Source organism: Colias eurytheme, chromosome 3, assembly GCF_061535395.1.
Source record: "Colias eurytheme isolate Ceu_HAF_F1 chromosome 3, ilColEury1 Martin Lab GWU primary, whole genome shotgun sequence".
Lineage (NCBI taxonomy): Eukaryota > Metazoa > Arthropoda > Insecta > Lepidoptera > Pieridae > Colias > Colias eurytheme.
Window position 1 is genome coordinate 10,976,599 of NC_142982.1, and position 18,358 is coordinate 10,994,956.

General features: G+C 35.1%; 1 protein-coding gene across 1 annotated transcript; it reads right to left on the reverse strand.

The window, feature by feature from the left end:
* Nucleotides 1-1,173: 1,173 nt before the first annotated feature.
* Nucleotides 1,174-17,982, reverse strand: TfIIFalpha (transcription factor IIFalpha). Its single transcript, XM_090120086.1, has 13 exons — nt 17,718-17,982; nt 17,406-17,581; nt 16,630-16,764; nt 15,932-16,033; nt 13,913-13,981; nt 8,198-8,316; nt 7,589-7,708; nt 7,054-7,162; nt 6,426-6,491; nt 5,654-5,796; nt 4,685-4,783; nt 2,215-2,353; nt 1,174-1,407 (listed from the first exon to the last, which is right to left on the reverse strand). The coding sequence occupies exons 1-13, from the start codon at nt 17,736-17,738 to the stop codon at nt 1,200-1,202; spliced, it is 1,506 nt and encodes a 501-aa protein (XP_089976212.1). The 5' UTR covers nt 17,739-17,982; the 3' UTR covers nt 1,174-1,199.
* Between the last annotated feature and the right edge of the window lie 376 nt (nt 17,983-18,358).

Here is an 18,358-nt window from a genome sequence, read left to right on the forward strand (position 1 = left end):
GTGATCTTACCCTACACGAATACTTGAATTTTGAAAGAAGTATTTTTATTGTTATATAGTTTCAGAGGACAGAGTTATTTTAAATATTGTACCTAAGTTTATGTTTGTACTAAATATATTATTATTATTTATTATACATTTATTTTAGTATTTCTATTTTACACTCAATAAAAAAAAATATAAGGCTTATATTAGACTGCAATGTTGCATGCCTTACGCTTCTTAGTACATAATTACTTATTTATAAAAAGAGCGCGCGTGCCAAGCACACGTGTCAGAAGTGAAACTTCTTTGACAAAATTCAATTCCTTCCTCCATGACGTGAAGGTATTGCGCGACCTTGAAATTTTACTCGCAACGAGCCTAAAGAAGTTTCATTTCAAAAAGTGATTATTGATATGAATGAATAAAAGTACTCTAAATGAAAATTAATAGGTTTATAATTAAATACTATTTCCTTGCCTTGTATATTACTAATGTTATAATAAAAGATATACAATTTTAAGCACATGCATCTGGTATCATCTGGTATGCACAAAATGTCTGACCTATTCCATAAAATATATAGTAGGTAATATGTAGTTAAAAATATATGTACTTAGAATTTCATTATTGTTATTATTTCCAAATATTATGATTTTGTCTGTGATATTAAATGTCAATAACATTATTTTGCGGAATAAAACATAAGAATTATTAAATTGGTGTTTCATTTTGATTCTGTGACCTATCCCATAAATATAGTAATAGTTAAAAATATATGTACGTAGAATTCCATTATTGCTATTATTTCCAAATATTTTGCTATTTTGTACTACGAACTACGAAGAAAAATTGCACCATCACCTATAAGCTAAGCCTAAGTTCGTCAAAAAATGTCCGAGTAGCGTTATATTAAACATTCATTTCAATTGCCACTTGATTTTTGAACAGTTCAAAGTAAATAATAGAAAATTGTATACGCTAATTCGAATCTCTGCCTAATAGAAACGTAGGCAGACTTTTGGAACGGATAATTTAGAAGCGTGATTAATCTAATTGACTCCACGATTTTATCACTTAAACGTTTAAATGGAAGTTATAATAAAACTGAAACCAGACTGTACGAGAGTGACCAAAAAAAATTTTTAACTAATTTTATTTTCTGTTTGTCTAAAAAATAAAACACACAAATCTAACAAAAAAACTTTATTAAAAAATCAAGTATTCTTAATACTAAGGTACATTTTCCCGTTAATATTCTGTTTGACCGGGTTAATTCGCTTTAGTATTTGCGTCATTGTCTCTACGAGTCGTTCGCTGCTGACCCCAGTACGTTTAGACTTAAATTTAGTTAAAAGTTCTGTTGTCGTCATTGGCTTGCGCGCTAGATACCGCCTCACGGCTTCCTCTGTCACGCCGCATTCACTGAAAAGATATTGAATATTGCATTTATAATGAATATTGCATTTATAATTGTGCAAAAATGCAATTTAAATTTTTACATTTTGAAATATAAGAAAAGTTCATCTGTCGATATCAGGCATGCTTAGAAGGAGAGACAAGGTCACATAAAAAATTCCAATCATTCATCCACATCCTAGATTCTACACTCTTCATAATGATTAGTGCATATTGGCCAACGTTTACGCATAAGCATATATGTACACTCCCATTATTCCCTTCTCCACAACCTCGACCACATTGGCCCATCATGGCCCAACACTCACGCACACCACATTCCCCTTCTCCCCCCCCTCCCCACTCCCATCATCCCCAAACTCGACCACATTGGCCCATCATGGCCCAACACTCACGCACACCACATTCACCTTCTCCCCCCCTCCACACTGGCCCATCAAATTTGTTTAAAGTGTAGTGTTAATTGCATAAGAAAGATGTACCTAGATTTATAAGTATAATTTATAAGTTTGGCAGAGTACTAAGTTATTATGTATCTGTTTGCTTTCTACTGAAATGAAAAATAAGTCCATACTAATATTATAAATGCGAAAGTAACTCTGTCTGTCTGTCTGTTACTCATGGATACATACTTATGGATACATTTTGATACCCGAGAAAGGACATGGCTACTTTTTATCCCGGGAAAATGACGCAATCCCGGAAATCCCACGGGAACGGGAACTAAGCGGGTTTTTCTTTGACTGCGCGGGCGAAGCCGCGGGTGGAAACCTAGTAAATAAATAAAATAAATAATCATCCCCCAACACTCACGTATACGCCGGGTCGAGCTTGGCCCGCTTGGCGGGTTGGTGGGTGTGCGCGTGCGCGTTGGCCGCCGCCACCGCGGCCTGCGCGGCGCTCGGGGTCGGCGTGCCGGCGCGGGATGTACTAGCGCTGCCCGGAGCACTAGCTGCAATGTACAAAAAATACAATCAAATTAATAATTTTGTTTCAGATTTTTAAGGAAACAGCTGACCTACTAGACGATGATGTATAGAGACTAGTGGTAGTTTTTGTAAATGATATGATATATTATGTAGTTAGACATAAGTTACATATTATGTAAAATTGAATTATTTTATTGACATGAGTTTAAAAGAGCAACTATGGAGTTTCTTGCTGGTTCTTTTCCATCGATACTGCTTTCCGAATCGGTGGTAAATATTAAAAATATGTAATGACGATTCGAAAGTGCTTCTAAAAGAAGTCTAATTGAATAAATACATGTTTGAGTTTGAGTTTAAATAAATGGAAATATAAGAAATAAAAGTTGAACCAGTTTTCCTAGTTCCATCAAGAGATAACAATACAAATTATACACATTTTTTTATTAATACAGTAGAACCTCGATAACTTAAACCTCGATAACATAAAAACCTCTGTAACTTCAAAAAATAATATGTCCCCTTCCCATCAGAGCCCAAAACCTCTTTAACTTAAAATACGCAACCTCTATAACTTAAATAAATAATCTCTGTATTGGCCCTCAGTAACTTAAAGAAATGTTTCCACAACCTCTATAACATAAAATTATTTGTCAATGAGTCATTTTGAAAGAGAGTCAAAACAAAAGGTTTCGGTATTTATTGCTTGCACGTGTTTACTATGTATTGTTAACATAAACAATACATTACCTATTGTTTGCTTTATCGAAATTCTTCAAAGCTTTGCGGCGGATACCATTATGACAACGACTTACTTGCATCATAAGTTTTTGATAGTTGTCCTGGAAACATCGCTTTACTTACTGTGTGATAAAACTGGCTTAAAATGAGTCCAAAAAGAAAACTAACAACCCTCACCTACGCCGATAAATTAAAAGCTATAGAAGCAGTGAAAAATGGATAGACCCTTGATAACTTAAAACCTCTATAACTTAAAATATTTTGTGTTTCCCTTGGACTTTAACTTATCGAGGTTCTACTGTAGTTCACTAAACAAAACTTGAAACTAATTACAACAACCACAGTAACAACTTTTCGACACAACATGTTATTTATTTCCTCTAGAAGAAGACACGACATGGATATACATGTTAAAAATATATAGATGCTTAAATGACGTGTAACAGCTGCTACAGCGACTGTGACACGTGTAACAGCTGCTACAGAGACTGTGACACGTGTAACAGCTGCTACAGCGACTGTGACACGTGTAACAGCTGTTACAGCGACTGTGACACGTGTAACAGCTGCTACAGCGACTGTGACACGTATAACAGCTACTTCAGCGACTGTGACACGTATAACAGCTACTTCAGCGACTGTGACACGTGTAACAGCTGCTACAGCGACTGTAGCACGTGTAACAGCTGCTACAGCGACTGTAGCACGTGTAACAGCTGCTACAGCGAGTGTGCCACGTGTAACAGCTACTACAGCGACTGTAGCACGTGTAACAGCTGCTACAGCGACTGTAGCACGTGTAACAGCTACTACAGCGACTGTAGCACGTGTAACAGCTGCTACAGCGAGTGTGCCACGTGTAACAGCTACTACAGCGATTGTAGCACGTGTAACAGCTGCTACAGCGACTGTAGCACGTGTAACAGCTGCTACAGCGAGTCTGACACGTGTAACAGCTGCTACAGCGACTGTGACACATGTAACAGCTACTTCAGCGACTGTATCACGTGTAACAGCTGCTACAGCGACTGTAGCACGTGTAACAGCTGCTACAGCGAGTCTGACACGTGTAACAGCTGCTACAGCGAGTGCTCTACGTGTAACAGCTGCTACAGCAACTGTGGCACGTATAACAGCTGCTACAGCAACTGTGACACGTGTAACAGCTGCTACAGCAACTGTGACACGTATAACAGCTGCTTCAGCGACTGTGAAACATGTAACAGCTGCTACAGCGAGTGCTCTACGTGTAAAAGCTGCTACAACAACTGTGAAACGTGTAACAGCTGCTACAGCGAGTGCTCTACGTGTAACAGCTGCTACAGCGAGTGCTCTACGTGTAACAGCTGCTACAGCAACTGTGACACGTGTAACAGCTGCTACAGCGACTGTGACACGTGTAACAGCTGCTACAGCGAGTGCTCCACGTGTAACAGCTGCATCAGCGACTGTGAAACGTGTAACAGCTGCTACAGCGAGTGCTTTACGTGTAACAGCTGCTACAGCGACTGTGACACGTGTAACAGCTGCTACAGCGACTGTGACACGTGTAACAGCTGCTACAGCGAGTCTTACACGTGTAACATCTGCTACGGCAAATCTCAATCAAATCTTACCAGCAGAACTCTTATCGCCACTTTTGCTCTTCTTTGGCTTCTTGCTGCTGCTGTTCTCGGGATCCGTGTCCGAATCCGAACTGAACTCTGTTTCAGACTCTGTAAATAATTAAAAATTACAAAAAAAGTTTTTATTATTTGTTAAAACTCATGAAACAATTGTATTGTCACCTTGATAAGTGTACAAAGTTTTAATTGATCCTGGCTGTTAAAGTGGGTCAAATTCTAGTCAAAAGGAGTCAGTTACATACAAAGGTGAAGCTAATATGAACATTTTAAAAATAATTAAAAATATAGATAAATTTAACACTCAATTTTCAATTTCACATTTACGGTCTTACTAATAAAAAGTTAAACAATGGATAAATTTCTACCATTTTCTACCATAGCTGTGTCCTGCTCTTGCTCACATGAAACGTCAATCGTAAAAACAAGATAGGTTATTGCAATAACTAATCCATTGCGAATGGGTAACATTTTATTAGTAAGACCGTTAGTTTAGAAGCCCTATATAACATTTTATTAGTAAGACCGTTAGTTTAGAAGCCCTATATAACATTTTATTAGTAAGACCGTTAGTTTAGAAGCCCTATATAACATTTTATTAGTAAGACCGTTAGTTTAGAAACCCTATATAACATTTTATTAGTAAGACCGTTAGTTTAGAAACCCTATATAACATTTTATTAGTAAAACCGTTAGTTTAGAAACCCTATATAACATTTTATTAGTAAGACCGTTAGTTTAGAAACCCTATATAACATTTTATTAGTAAAACCGTTAGTTTAGAAACCCTATATAACATTTTATTAGTAAGACCGTTAGTTTAGAAACCCTATATAACATTTTATTAGTAAAACCGTTAGTTTAGAAACCCTATATAACATTTTATTAGTAAGACCGTTAGTTTAGAAGCCCTATATAACATTTTATTAGTAAGACCGTTAGTTTAGAAGCCCTATATCTCACCTTTCTTATCATCAGCCTTCTTCTTCTTCTTAGTGAGTTTACTAGCCCTCTCCTCTCCCTCCTTGGTGTGCTCGTCCTCTTGTTCCGACTCTTGTTTCTGCTCCTGCTCAGAGTCACTATCCTCGTCTGAGGTTAGGAGTTTTCTAGAAACGAAATATTTATTATTTTTTTTTATAAAAAATAAAGCTTTTTTTTTACGTGCCACTGGGTGTTTAAATTGAATGAATAAAACATTTGTGTAATTTTTTGAAGTGAAAACTTCTTCAGCGGCGTTGAGCACTTTTTCTGTAATGTGTATAAAATCTTAAACTCGCGTCAAGACACGTGACCTGATCGAAAAAGCGTAAAACGGATGGATATCAAACATGCTCAACGTTAATAATCAAGTTTTCACTTCTGCCGGCACTCCCGGAGTGCAACCCGTCTTTTTTTTATCTTCACTAATATTATAAAGATGAAAACTTTGTTTGTTTGATTGTAATGAATAGGCTCTTAAACTACTGGACCAATTTTAAAAATTCTTTCACCATTCGAAAGCTATATTATCCACGAGTAATATAGGCATATCATCAACATATAGGCATGCTAAGACCAACAGGAGCGGAGTAATGCGGGTGAAACCGCGCGGCACAGCTAGTAAAAAATAAAGCTTTTTTTACGTGCCACTGGGTGTTTAAATTGAATAAATACCAACTCTAACATTTTAATTGAATGAATAATACATTTGTGTACATTTTTTTATAAAATGTAGCTAAAAAATAATACAACAAACCTCAAAGCATCCTCTTCAGCAACACCCTTGAGTTCCTTGTTGGCTTTGGTCTCATGGTCTGATTCACTGTGAAAAATATTATTTACGAACGTTTACAAAAAAATCTATAAAAAATACATTTTAATCGGCGTAAAAACTTAACTATAAAAAGATTAGCATTTTTTTTCAGAAAATATTATAAAAATCAAATAATTTTTCATTCAATCTAATCATAAATGAAGAACTTGATGAGTTTTACAGAACTGATTATAGTACAAGTTCACCAAAGGTCTTTACTATCGGACGAATTCACATTCACAAAAATTATGTGTAAGATGCTTTATAAGTTACACTAATAATAGAAGTACCTACAATCAGAAAAAAAGGGTTAAAAATACAAAAAAATATATATCTATATTCTTTATATATATAAGACTCAAAGGTGACTGATATAGTGATCTATCAACGCACAGCCCAAACCACTGGACGTATCGGGCTGAAATTTGGCATGCAGGTAGATGTTAGGACGTAGGCATCCGCTAAGAAAGGATTTCACGAAATTCTTGCGGGAACGGGGAAAAACGGGGATGCACGTACAGTCGTGGGCGGAAGCTAGTATTATATATAATTGCTACTTCTAAAAACCGACCTCTCAGACGAGTCCGATATGTAGTCCCTCTCCCGACCTTCCTCATCACCATCGTCACTCTCTTCGAATGCTTCGTCTTCTACCTTCTTCTTCTTTTTAGGTGCGGCACCTAAATACAACAAAAAATGCAAAAAAAAGAGAAAAGTTAAAATTTATAAATTAAAGACTTTTTAACGGATTTTAAACGCGATTTATCGTTATATTATTTTCCCGACCGCGACGTTTCGAACACTTCAGCGAGCGTGACCACGGGGAGACTCAAGTCCGCTAAAAAGTCTTTAATTTCTAAATGTATATAATTTCTAAATGTGTATAATACTCGCGTAAAATCAAACACTAGAAAATACTCAGTTATAATTTTCTATTCTATATTCTTTTTTATTCAAAAAGCATTTCAATGATGTAGAACTAAAAAAAAATAATTTAGTTCGAATCTTTTAGTCTCCTCAAATATGGTCTTTGTCTGTCTATATTATACGATATATTTTTTATGATGGACATAAAAAAACATATCCTAACAACCAGAGGCACTTACCTTTTTTGTCTTTCTTCTTCTTACTGCCGGAATCGCTATCTTCCTTCTCTTTCTCACCCTCCGAGCCCGACGAGTCGTCGTCTGAGTCGATCCATTCGTCCATGTCTGAGATCTTCAATTCTAAAGGATAATATTTATAAGTATGTATTACAAAATAAGGTTCAATTTTATAAAATTGAACCTTATTTTGTAATGAAAACACAATCTTATACGATAGCTCACATGCTGGTGGCAAAGTTGGGCGCGTTGCTTGTTATGGATGTACACATAGAGTTTTAAGAATTCATCTATTTGAAAAAAAAATGCGTCGGGAATTTTATAAGTATTTTTTACGTACTCAGCGTATGCAAAACTATAACCTCCTTTGAGCTTAGTATACCAACAGTGGGACACCCTGTATATATATTTCCAAAAAATAAACGGAAAAGCGATACAAAAAAAATTCTTCAAACAATTTGGTCACAGTGAAAAATACAAAAGTGAGTTACAAGGTGATGACCACTATCAGGTGGCCCACCTGCCCCTTTTCTTGCTCTGACATAATAAAAGTGAAAAAAAAAAAACCTTTTTTTTTATTCATATTATTTTACACACAAGATATCAAAATACCTTTTTTCGCTTTAGAAGTCTTAGTTTTCTTTTCATCCGGGTCCTCCTCGTCCGCGGCGTCGTCACCGCGCATTCGCTTCCGGAACATCAACGAGAAGTAGTTTATTACTTTGTTACGTCTGAAATACCGTAAAAACTGGCCATTAGATTTTATTTTATTTATTTTATTTTTATTAAGAATTTCCAACAAAGAAAACATAATTTAAAAACTCTTAATACTAAAGTTGCTTATCGTATAATAACAATATATGTTTCTTTACTTATAGGAAATTACAACAATCGTATATTTAAACGGATAACAATAGTTAGTTTAATGAAAAAATGAAAAAAATGAATTACAATTTCTGATGCAGGAATGTTTGCAATTATACACCAAAAAAAGTTAAATAATAATTTAAATGCTGCATCCAAAGTAGATCCAAAACAAAATTTGCAATAATATCGTTTTTACTAATATTGCTTATTAAAAAACTAATGCTGACTACTATTATTATTATTACATATTTACACTTTATTTATTGTGCTGACATGTTTCATTGAAATTATTATTAAGAATACGCTTGAATACCGCAAGTGAATTGTGAAATATATCAATTTCACGCGACTTTGCTGCAACAACGTTGTACTCATGGGTAAGTCTAACTATTGGGGAATGCTTCCCTAAGTTTGTTCGAAATGGAGGAGTTCTGAGTATAGCGCAGGGATATCGAGGGATCCTGGCGGGGACATTAATACATATTCTACCCAATAATTCAGAAGAATCAATACTGTTATTAATTATTTTATATAAGAAAACTATATCTAACATTGTACGTCGAGTTTTTAAGCTCAACATCTTGAAGTTATTGAGCCTGTCCAAATAACTTGTGCAAGTTTTACCAATTCCAGTTCTGAATGCTAGACAACGGACCAGTAATTTTTGTAAGCGCTCGATCCGATTTATATGCGTTTGATAAGTTGGGTTCCAGACTGTACAACAATACTCCAGACGACTACGAACGAAGCTGTTGTAAAGTACAAGCGCTGTTTTAGGATCCTTGAATTCTTTGGAGCACCGTAGGATGAAGCCAAGCGATCGATATGCTGCAGCCAATATGTTGTCGTAGTGAGATGTAAAACGTAATTGTGCATCAAGGTAAACTCCAAGATCGCGGACTACCTTAACCTCTTGCAACAATGAACCGTGAATATTGTATGAAGACTCTATGATCTTGCGGTTGCGCGTGAATTTTATGTGGTAGCATTTATCACAATTAAGGAGCATCATATTACAAACACACCACTCATTTAATTTTTCCAGATCTAATTGAAGTAAATTTGGATCTGTTTCTGAATGAATTACGCGAATTAATTTGAGATCATCTGCAAAAAGGTATGGAATAGAGTGTTTGAACACATCTGGCATATCATTAATGAAAACATTGAAAAATAAGGGCCCTAAATTCGAGCCCTGAGGAATACCTGAAGTTGCAATATAACTTTCTGATTGACAACCATTGAGAACAACAGATGATGGCCTGGTATCTAAGTATGATTTGCACCAATTCAAGACGGTGGAAGACACTCCAAGCAGTTCCAATTTCTGTGCTAAAATTGAATGGTTTACCTTGTCAAAAGCCTTTGAGAAATCGGTATAAATTGCGTCGACTTGGTAACCCTGATCAACTGCCTCAATAAGGTAACTTACATATGAGACAAGATTTGTATTTGTGGACTTTTTAGCCATGAAACCATGTTGGGAATCAGAGAGAAGACTATGAAGATGCCTGTAGAGTACATCATAAACCATTGACTCAAAAACCTTTGACAAGGTAGAAAGAATGGAGATTGGGCGATAATTTGAAATGAGGTCACGATTGCCACTCTTAAAAATGGGAACAATTCGAGCTTGTTTCCAAACTGATGGAAACAAACCATTGTTTAGCGAGGTATTGAAAATCAGTGACAGGGGAACGGACAGCCCGTCTGCACAACGCGAAAGAAATATGGGCGGGATATTGTCCGGACCTGGTCCTTTGCTCGGGTCCAGGGCCAGTAGTGCTTTTTTAATTGTATGACCTGGTATTGAAAATGTACTGAGCACAGAAGCTACGATGGATGCATTAGGTGAAGACATAGATTTGTAGTCCATGTGTTGTGTAGGATTGAAGACAGAGGAGAAATACTTGGCAAATAGATCACATATATCTTTTGGGTTATTACTAGACTCATTACCAAGTGACATGGTGGAAGGATAAGAAAGACTTCCCTTCCTCAGGTTTTTGACATGTGTCCAGAAATATTTGGGATGGATCTTTATAGAGTTTTCAATATTTTTTAAGTAATTAGTGTAGCATTCTTTTGTTAACAACATTGATTCTTTTCGCAAATATTTAAATTCAATTATATCTAAAGGGTTATTGTATTTTTTTATTCTTTTATGTAAGTTATGCTTTTTATTCAGTAATTTTATAAGTCTAAATGAATACCAAGGGGGATATTTACTTCCACAACTCTTAACTTCAGGGACACATTTTTTAATTATGCTATGAATTATACCATAAAATTTATCCACCATGACATCTACGTCTTCCGTAGGACAAAGCTCCATATTCCAGTTTATATTCTTAAGCATTTCATTAATTTCGTCGTAATTTGCCTTATGGAATTGGAACTTTTTCCTCGGCATGGTCTTATTAATTTTTGGCCTCATAATTGGTATTATATCCAACGGCGGATGAAACCTGTCTACTTCACGAACAGGGTTAGAACTATGAGTAACGCGTATTTCAGCAATATCAGAAAGTATAAGATCAAGAATTTTGTTTTGAAAATTTCGTATATTGTTGTATTGTTGAAGATTATGCAATGCACTAAAATCGGCCAAGCGGTCTTTGAGATAGCCCGTACTTGTGTCAGAGATAATTAAGTATGGAACCCTATCTTGCGCTACCCAGTTAATACCGGACAAGTTGAAGTCGCCCACAATCAATGTGGGATTATCACAAGATCTCTCCAACACAGCATGGCAATTATCAATGAAATGATCAAACATATCACTCCGAATTGGAGGGGCTAAGTAGACAGCGCAAAGCCTGAGTAAACTGTGCCCATTTGATTTTGTCGAATGCAACTCAATTGTGACCCACAAATCTTCACAGTTGCTCTCCCAGGTATGCATACGCGATGAAACGAGTTTACTAGATACCGCTACCAGAACTCCTCCACCTATACTTTTATGTCGAAAAAGAGGAGACGTTTCCCTATCTCTACGATAAACCGTGAACTTACCATCAAAAATTTCAGAGTCAAAGATGCCGCTACAAAGCCACGTTTCCGTGAATATGTATACATCGCAATCCTCAGACTGTACATGTTGACGCACCTTAGCAAGACTTCCACGAAGGCCTCTAGTATTTTGGTAGTAAAGCTTAATCGAGTTGAATGTTATACAATTTAAAGCACAAGAATATGTCCAGATTGCAACAATTTTACAAAAACTATACTACGACGACAATGAGGAAAGTTTTTCTAAGCTATCTATAAAAATGGTGTTTGACGTTTCATCCTTCTTCATGAAAACTTTTCCATTACGCACCCAAACAAATTTATAATGCTGTTCCTTAGATTTAAGTCTGGCAGCCGCGTAAATGGTTTTATTGGTCGGTGAAAGATGCTCAGTGACATATATAGGTGAAGGGGGATTAGCTGCAATTCCTAAATGGCTGGTATTTAACTTCTCTGTGATATCCTTTTTCTTATTAAATGTGGATGACGCAGCTAAAAACGTGTCGCGTAATCTTGGGCTACTGAATTTCGCAATGATAGAACGTGGCCTAGAACTCTGTGTATTCAGTTTAGCAACCCTTGTACATAAAATAATATCTGTATCCTTAATTTCACATTTAATAACTTTACTAAGTTGAAGGACTGTGTTTATTAGATTTTCGTTACGGTATTCCGGTACGCATTGCAATTCAATGTTACTCGATCGGGCGTGTTGTTCGATCATATTAAGACTTTTCTTCATATCATTTACCGACTGGACTAATTTAATATTGTCCATTTCAAGCTTATTTATCGTGCGACATTTTTCTTCCAAAGTTGATTTCATTTGCTCATAACGCTCGTTGAAGAATGATAAAGAATCTTGAAAAGTAGATATTAATTCGTTTATTTTGCCAAAGTGTTCGTTAATAATATTTTTTATTGAATCCCGAAATGCTTGATCAATTTCTTGTCTAATGATGTCCCTCAGCTTACCTCCCGTGATATCTTTTAGTAATGTATTATGTTCTACTTGAGTTTCGGAGCGCTGTGCGTCGCTTGGTACAATGGGCGAATTAATTAAATTTGTTTGAGCTGTAGTTGTTGGGCTCAAGTCCCGAGTCGATCTGGCAGGGGTGTTCGTATTATCTTTTTTAGGTAGTCTGTTAATACATACTGGACATTTCCACAAATTCCTATTTTCCATAGACATTAATTTATATCGTTTATCAGATATATTCGCGCATAATAAATCATACCATTCGTTACAAGCAAAGCACTGCAAGCCCTCTCTGCTTTTTATAACTTTCATGCAACCAGAACAATTTTTTGCAGGCATTTTAATTCGGTTACTATTCCTTTTATAATATTATAATAGATGTTTGAATCCAGCGTTCGATAGTATTTTGCCAATACAAAACAGGGTAAAATGTAAAATGGTATTGCGAACGTTAATACGAAGCAGTGGTCGGTGGCGAGAAAAAGGTCTTAAGCGCCGTGAAAAACGCGTCGCTTACGCGTTTTAATGGTTAACACTTCAACTGTTCGAATGTTGTTAATTCCTTGATGTAAATTTTATATTAACAATCTAAAACTGCATAAAACATGTGATATTATTGCACAAAAACTGCTCACTGATGCCGCACTGAGTCTATATTATAATATTAAACTGATTATATACTTTATAATTCCACTTTAACACCGTATATGAATTATAATTCGCACAGCGATTTATCCGTGCACTCGCGAACTTACACATGATGACACATATTTAGTATATGGCCTAATCTATAATCTAAACTCAAAGGTGACTGATATAGTGATCTATCAACGCACAGCCCAAACCACTGGACGTATCGGGCTGAAATTTGGCATGCAGGTAGATGTCATAACGTAGACGTCCCCTAAGAAAGGATTCTGATCAATTCTACCCCCAAGGGGATAAAATAGGGGATGAAAATTATTACCATGAAAATTTTTCTTTTCCACGCAGGCGAAGCTGCGGGCAACAGCTAGTAATATTATAAAGCTGAAGAGTTTGTTTAAACGTGCTTATCTCAGGAACTAACTACTGGTCCGATTTGAAAAATTATTTCGGTGTTAGATAGCCCATTTTTCGAGGAAGGCTATATCATTGCTAAGGCCAACAGGAGCGGAGCCACACGGGTGAAACCGCGAAGCGCAGCTAGTTACTGATAAATAGGGCCTCAGGGCTCAGGCAGGATAATAAATAGACCATTTAAGTCAAGAAGGATGAAAAATAGAAATTTGCGATGTATTTTTTTTCTACTAGCTTACAGCCCGCGGCTTCGCCCGCTTTGTCTAAAACCTAATAAATTATATACTAAAACCTTCCTCTTGATTTAACATCAACTGATGTGATACACTTTAATATTTTAATTTTTAAGGGCAAAATACTTATTTGGTAGAGAACTAGAAAGTTACATAAAATACAACTAGAAAGTTTACCTGCCAAATTCCTGTTCAGCTTCCTCAGCTGATAATGCTTTGTACCTTTGAATGGGTTGGAAATTATACCTGGAATAAAAAACAAATTCTTACCATTTCATTTTTTCTTATATATTTGTGGTTTTCTACAAAAATCTTTAGCCAAATATGAATGTTTTTCTATTAAGAAATGCTATTATTATTGACTAGATGATATTTATAAAGGAGACGATTTTTTTTCTTTGGAGAATAGGCCCACCTCAATTTCCTAGCGTATATTAATGAAATGTGTGTTAATTTGTTCCTTGAAGTCCCCAGATTACAGTGGTGACATTACTTTTACATGTTTTAACCGGAATCTTTATAAACACGATGTGCAAACATTTACCTCATTCCTACATAAAAACTAACTGATAATGAGCGATTTGTCTTGTGTGACCCATCCGAATCATTGGGTACAATATAATTAAATGAATGAATAAATAAATATTAGAAAACATCACATACATTGTCACGATTCCAAGCTCGGAAATCGGAAACAGCGAAGTTACCACAAACACAGAGACCCGATTTGATTATAAATAGTATAGAAAATAAGTGATATAAGTGTGTGTACCTCAAGTTTCTGGACCTTATGCGATTTTAGCGAATGGGAAAACTGATTAAATAAGAAATTATTAGTTAAGTAGGTAGGTAGGTACGTGATTTATGACTAGGAGTAGGTACATAATATTAGGATATGTAGCCATTTGCACAGCTATGCTATTATTCATGTTCTATTGTAATATTAAACGCTCATAAGCTGTTGTAACAATAACATTTTAAAATAGGAAATAAAAACATTGTTTATGATAAAAACATTACAACTACGACAGGAAGAATCTGACGTCTATCAAAGCAGCCAATAGATGTAACGTTTCGTTACACGGATTTTTCTAGCTTAATAGAAACAAATTGTTTTATTTGATTAATTACAGGATTTAAAATCGCTATCAATCACATTCTTCCATATAAATAGGAATAAAAACAGTTTCTAAAGTGATTTGTTTAAGGAGGTTTTTTTCGCTTTTTGGTTTTATTTTCATTCTGTCGATAAAAACGTTTCGTTCCAGTTATTTTTAATGTTGGCCATTGTTCTTGGTTTCTAGACAGCACTAAAGCAGGGATAATATCAAAATAAAGCTTTTTAATTCGATTTCATGATTCCGGTTTCGTTTGTAAAACAACGAAGCTTCAAAATTCATAATATAATTTTATATTCTTACACGTTTTTTTTTTATTACTATATGTTACCGAGTCTTGGTGGGCCCACAAAAAATAGTCTCCTTTATAATATAGATGATATTTAACCCATTGAGCCCCGAACGGCCAGATCCGACCGCGACAATAGATTTTCTATTGTGTCTGTGATTCCGGGGCCTGATGGATTAAAAAATTAAAGTTATTGAAATAATTCCCTGTACATTCAAAAACTAACTAACGCAATTCACTTAACAATACCACTTATACAAATTAATATGAAAGACTAGCTTCCGCCCGCGACTCCGTCCGCGCGGATGTCGGTCTTCGCGTGGATGGTTTATTTCTCCATTTTGAGTAACTCTGACAATAACATCTTATAAATATCTATTGGACTCAAATACGGCTAGGCCTATAATAATACGCAACGTGTGTTCGCTGTTCTACAGAACAACGTCTATGGATAAAACTGAAAAATTAAGATTATTTTTTTTCTTCGTATTTTTTCAGGATAAAAAGTATCCTATTTTACGCCCAGGATAATAAGGTATAATTATACCAAGTTTCATCGAAATCGAACCGTTAGTTTTCACGTGATGTCTTCACATACAGACAGACAGACAGACAGACAGACAGACAAAAATTTTTTTAATCACATATTTGGGTTTGGTATCGATCCAGTAACACCCCCTGCTATTTATTTTTTCAATATTTTCAATGTACAGAATTGACCCTTCTACAGATTTATTATATGTATAGATAACATAAAACATTATTAAGATTTTAAGCATTTATTATTACCATTCTTGCAGCGGATAAGCGTCAATAGCCCCGTCAGCTGCGTGCGTGAACACGTAGTATGCCGCATTTTCGGAGACACCTCCCTCACGTATACCCTTGAACCTAAAATGTGTAAAAATGTTTTTGAATATAATATATTACTAGCGGTCCGCCCCGGCTTCGCCCGTGGTACATATTTACGTTTTCTCTACATAAAAACCATTCTCGTACTTCAAGGAATATAATAAAAAAAGAATTATCGAAATCGGTTCAGCCGTTCTCGAGTTATGCGCTTACCAACACATTTTGCGATTCATTTTTATATATAAGATATTCAATTCAATTTGAAAATATGACTGGAATATTTTTTTTTTTAATCTCCTTTAAACCTGCAATCTGCCTTATTAAGCATTAAGTCTGTCTGTCTTATGAATATTGAATATGATGTTATGTTGAAAATATGTCTAATATATAGGGTTTGACACTAACCAAAATAATTAAGTCAAAGCATGAGTCTGATTTGAAACATTATTTCACTTTAAGATAGTCCATTTATCTAGGAAGGCTATTAGGCTGTGTATGATCACGCTAAGACCAATAGGAGCAGATCAATGTAGGTAAAACTGCGGAGCACAGCTAGTTTTCCATAAGTCTTTGTAATTTATCCACTTTTACAAACAAGCAAACACAAACTGTTACACTATAGTGACAAAACTTACTTCTTTCCAGTTTTTCCTCCCACTTTCAATATCCAAGGTTGATCTTCAGGTTTATATTTTCTAGAAATAATACCAAATTTCTTCCTCCTTGCTTCTTCTCTTAAACCTCTGCCATATTCTGATCCTGCACCATACCTATTATAAAATTATCATAAGCAAGTGGTAAAGAGCCTATAGTATCCATGAATTTACGGAATATGGTAAATCCATGGAATGTTGTTGTTTAAGCACCACAGGGCCCGTAGACAAAGTAACAATTAAAAAACGATAACGAAGTTAGAAAAGGAAAAATGTATGGGATTGACATTAGATAGACCACGTGATCTAACGCGGCGTATGTCAATCCCATACATTTTTGCCTTTTCTAACTTCGTTATCGTTTTTTAATTGTTACTTTGTCTAAGGCCCCAGGAGTTATCGGACATGATTATTATTTTAAATGTAAAATGCTGTTATGTAGATATTATTTTAAACGAGCAACTACATTTTTTGTATGCTCTTCTCTATAGAAACTGCTTTCCACCAACAAGTGGTAAATTATTATTTACACTGCAATACCAAATCAGATTTGATATGAAATGATAACAGTTGTAGATTTAAGGCAAATATAATATTATTTTCTCAAAAATCAACCTTAAAAACATATGAATCAGGGGAAAAACCTTGATAGTATAATCCGTCATAGAGAACAGGGCTACCCCAATATAAACTACTCAATACTTATAGCATTTTTTAATGTAACTATTAGGACATATACAATTATTGTAAGTACATACTTGGGCATGTCCTCATCCATTCCTTTGTATTCTTTTATATTGTTCTCTCTCTCCATCTTTACATGAGTCCATTTTGCAAAATCCACATTCAGAGTAGCATTGAACCGCATCACATGATACTTTTTCTTTACATTTTTTGGAACTCTGATTTTAAACTCTTGCACTGATGCAGACGACTGAAAAAAGTGTATTTTATAGACTACAGAGTTTTACAAGATAAAAGTGATCATTAATTATTATAGAGATCAAGAAATCCTTAATTATAAGTGTATTGACTTTTAAGGTAAAAATAAAAAGACTCATAATACATACCGAGGCTCCAGGAGTAGTCATTTTAAATACTTAGGTCCACAGAAAGAAATATTGGAAGAACAAAATTAAATCAATTTTATAAATTTGTTTTTTAAGTCATATTCTACAGCATTTTTCTTTATCGATTGTAATGGAACTGTTATAAATAATTCAAGGGCCAAGATAATACGTGTGCGAAATGAGTAAATGACACGAAAACTTTCTTTTTTGGAGAGAATCACAGAATTCACAAAATCACAAATGATTCACAAGATCCTATGCACAAGATGACAGAATTGCGAATGCCGAAACCGAATTGGTTAAATAATGTGTCAATGTCATTAAAATTTTGATAACTTGACATACGTCATTAAGATATATTTAATTTGATTTTATTAATTTCATGTCCATTTAATTATACATTACATTAATCCACATTGATAAATTTTTATTACCGCCTTTCGGTTTATTATGTTTTGTACTCTCTTTTTGCTTATTGAGTTATAATCTATAGCAAAACGTAATGTCAAAGTCAACCCATAGAGGAATAATGTATAGCTGAAGTCAACCGCACATGGACACAGCGTTCCCAACCGTACGATAATTATCGTACAAACACGATAATTTGGTGCCTACGTACGATGTACGATAGCATGTTATTA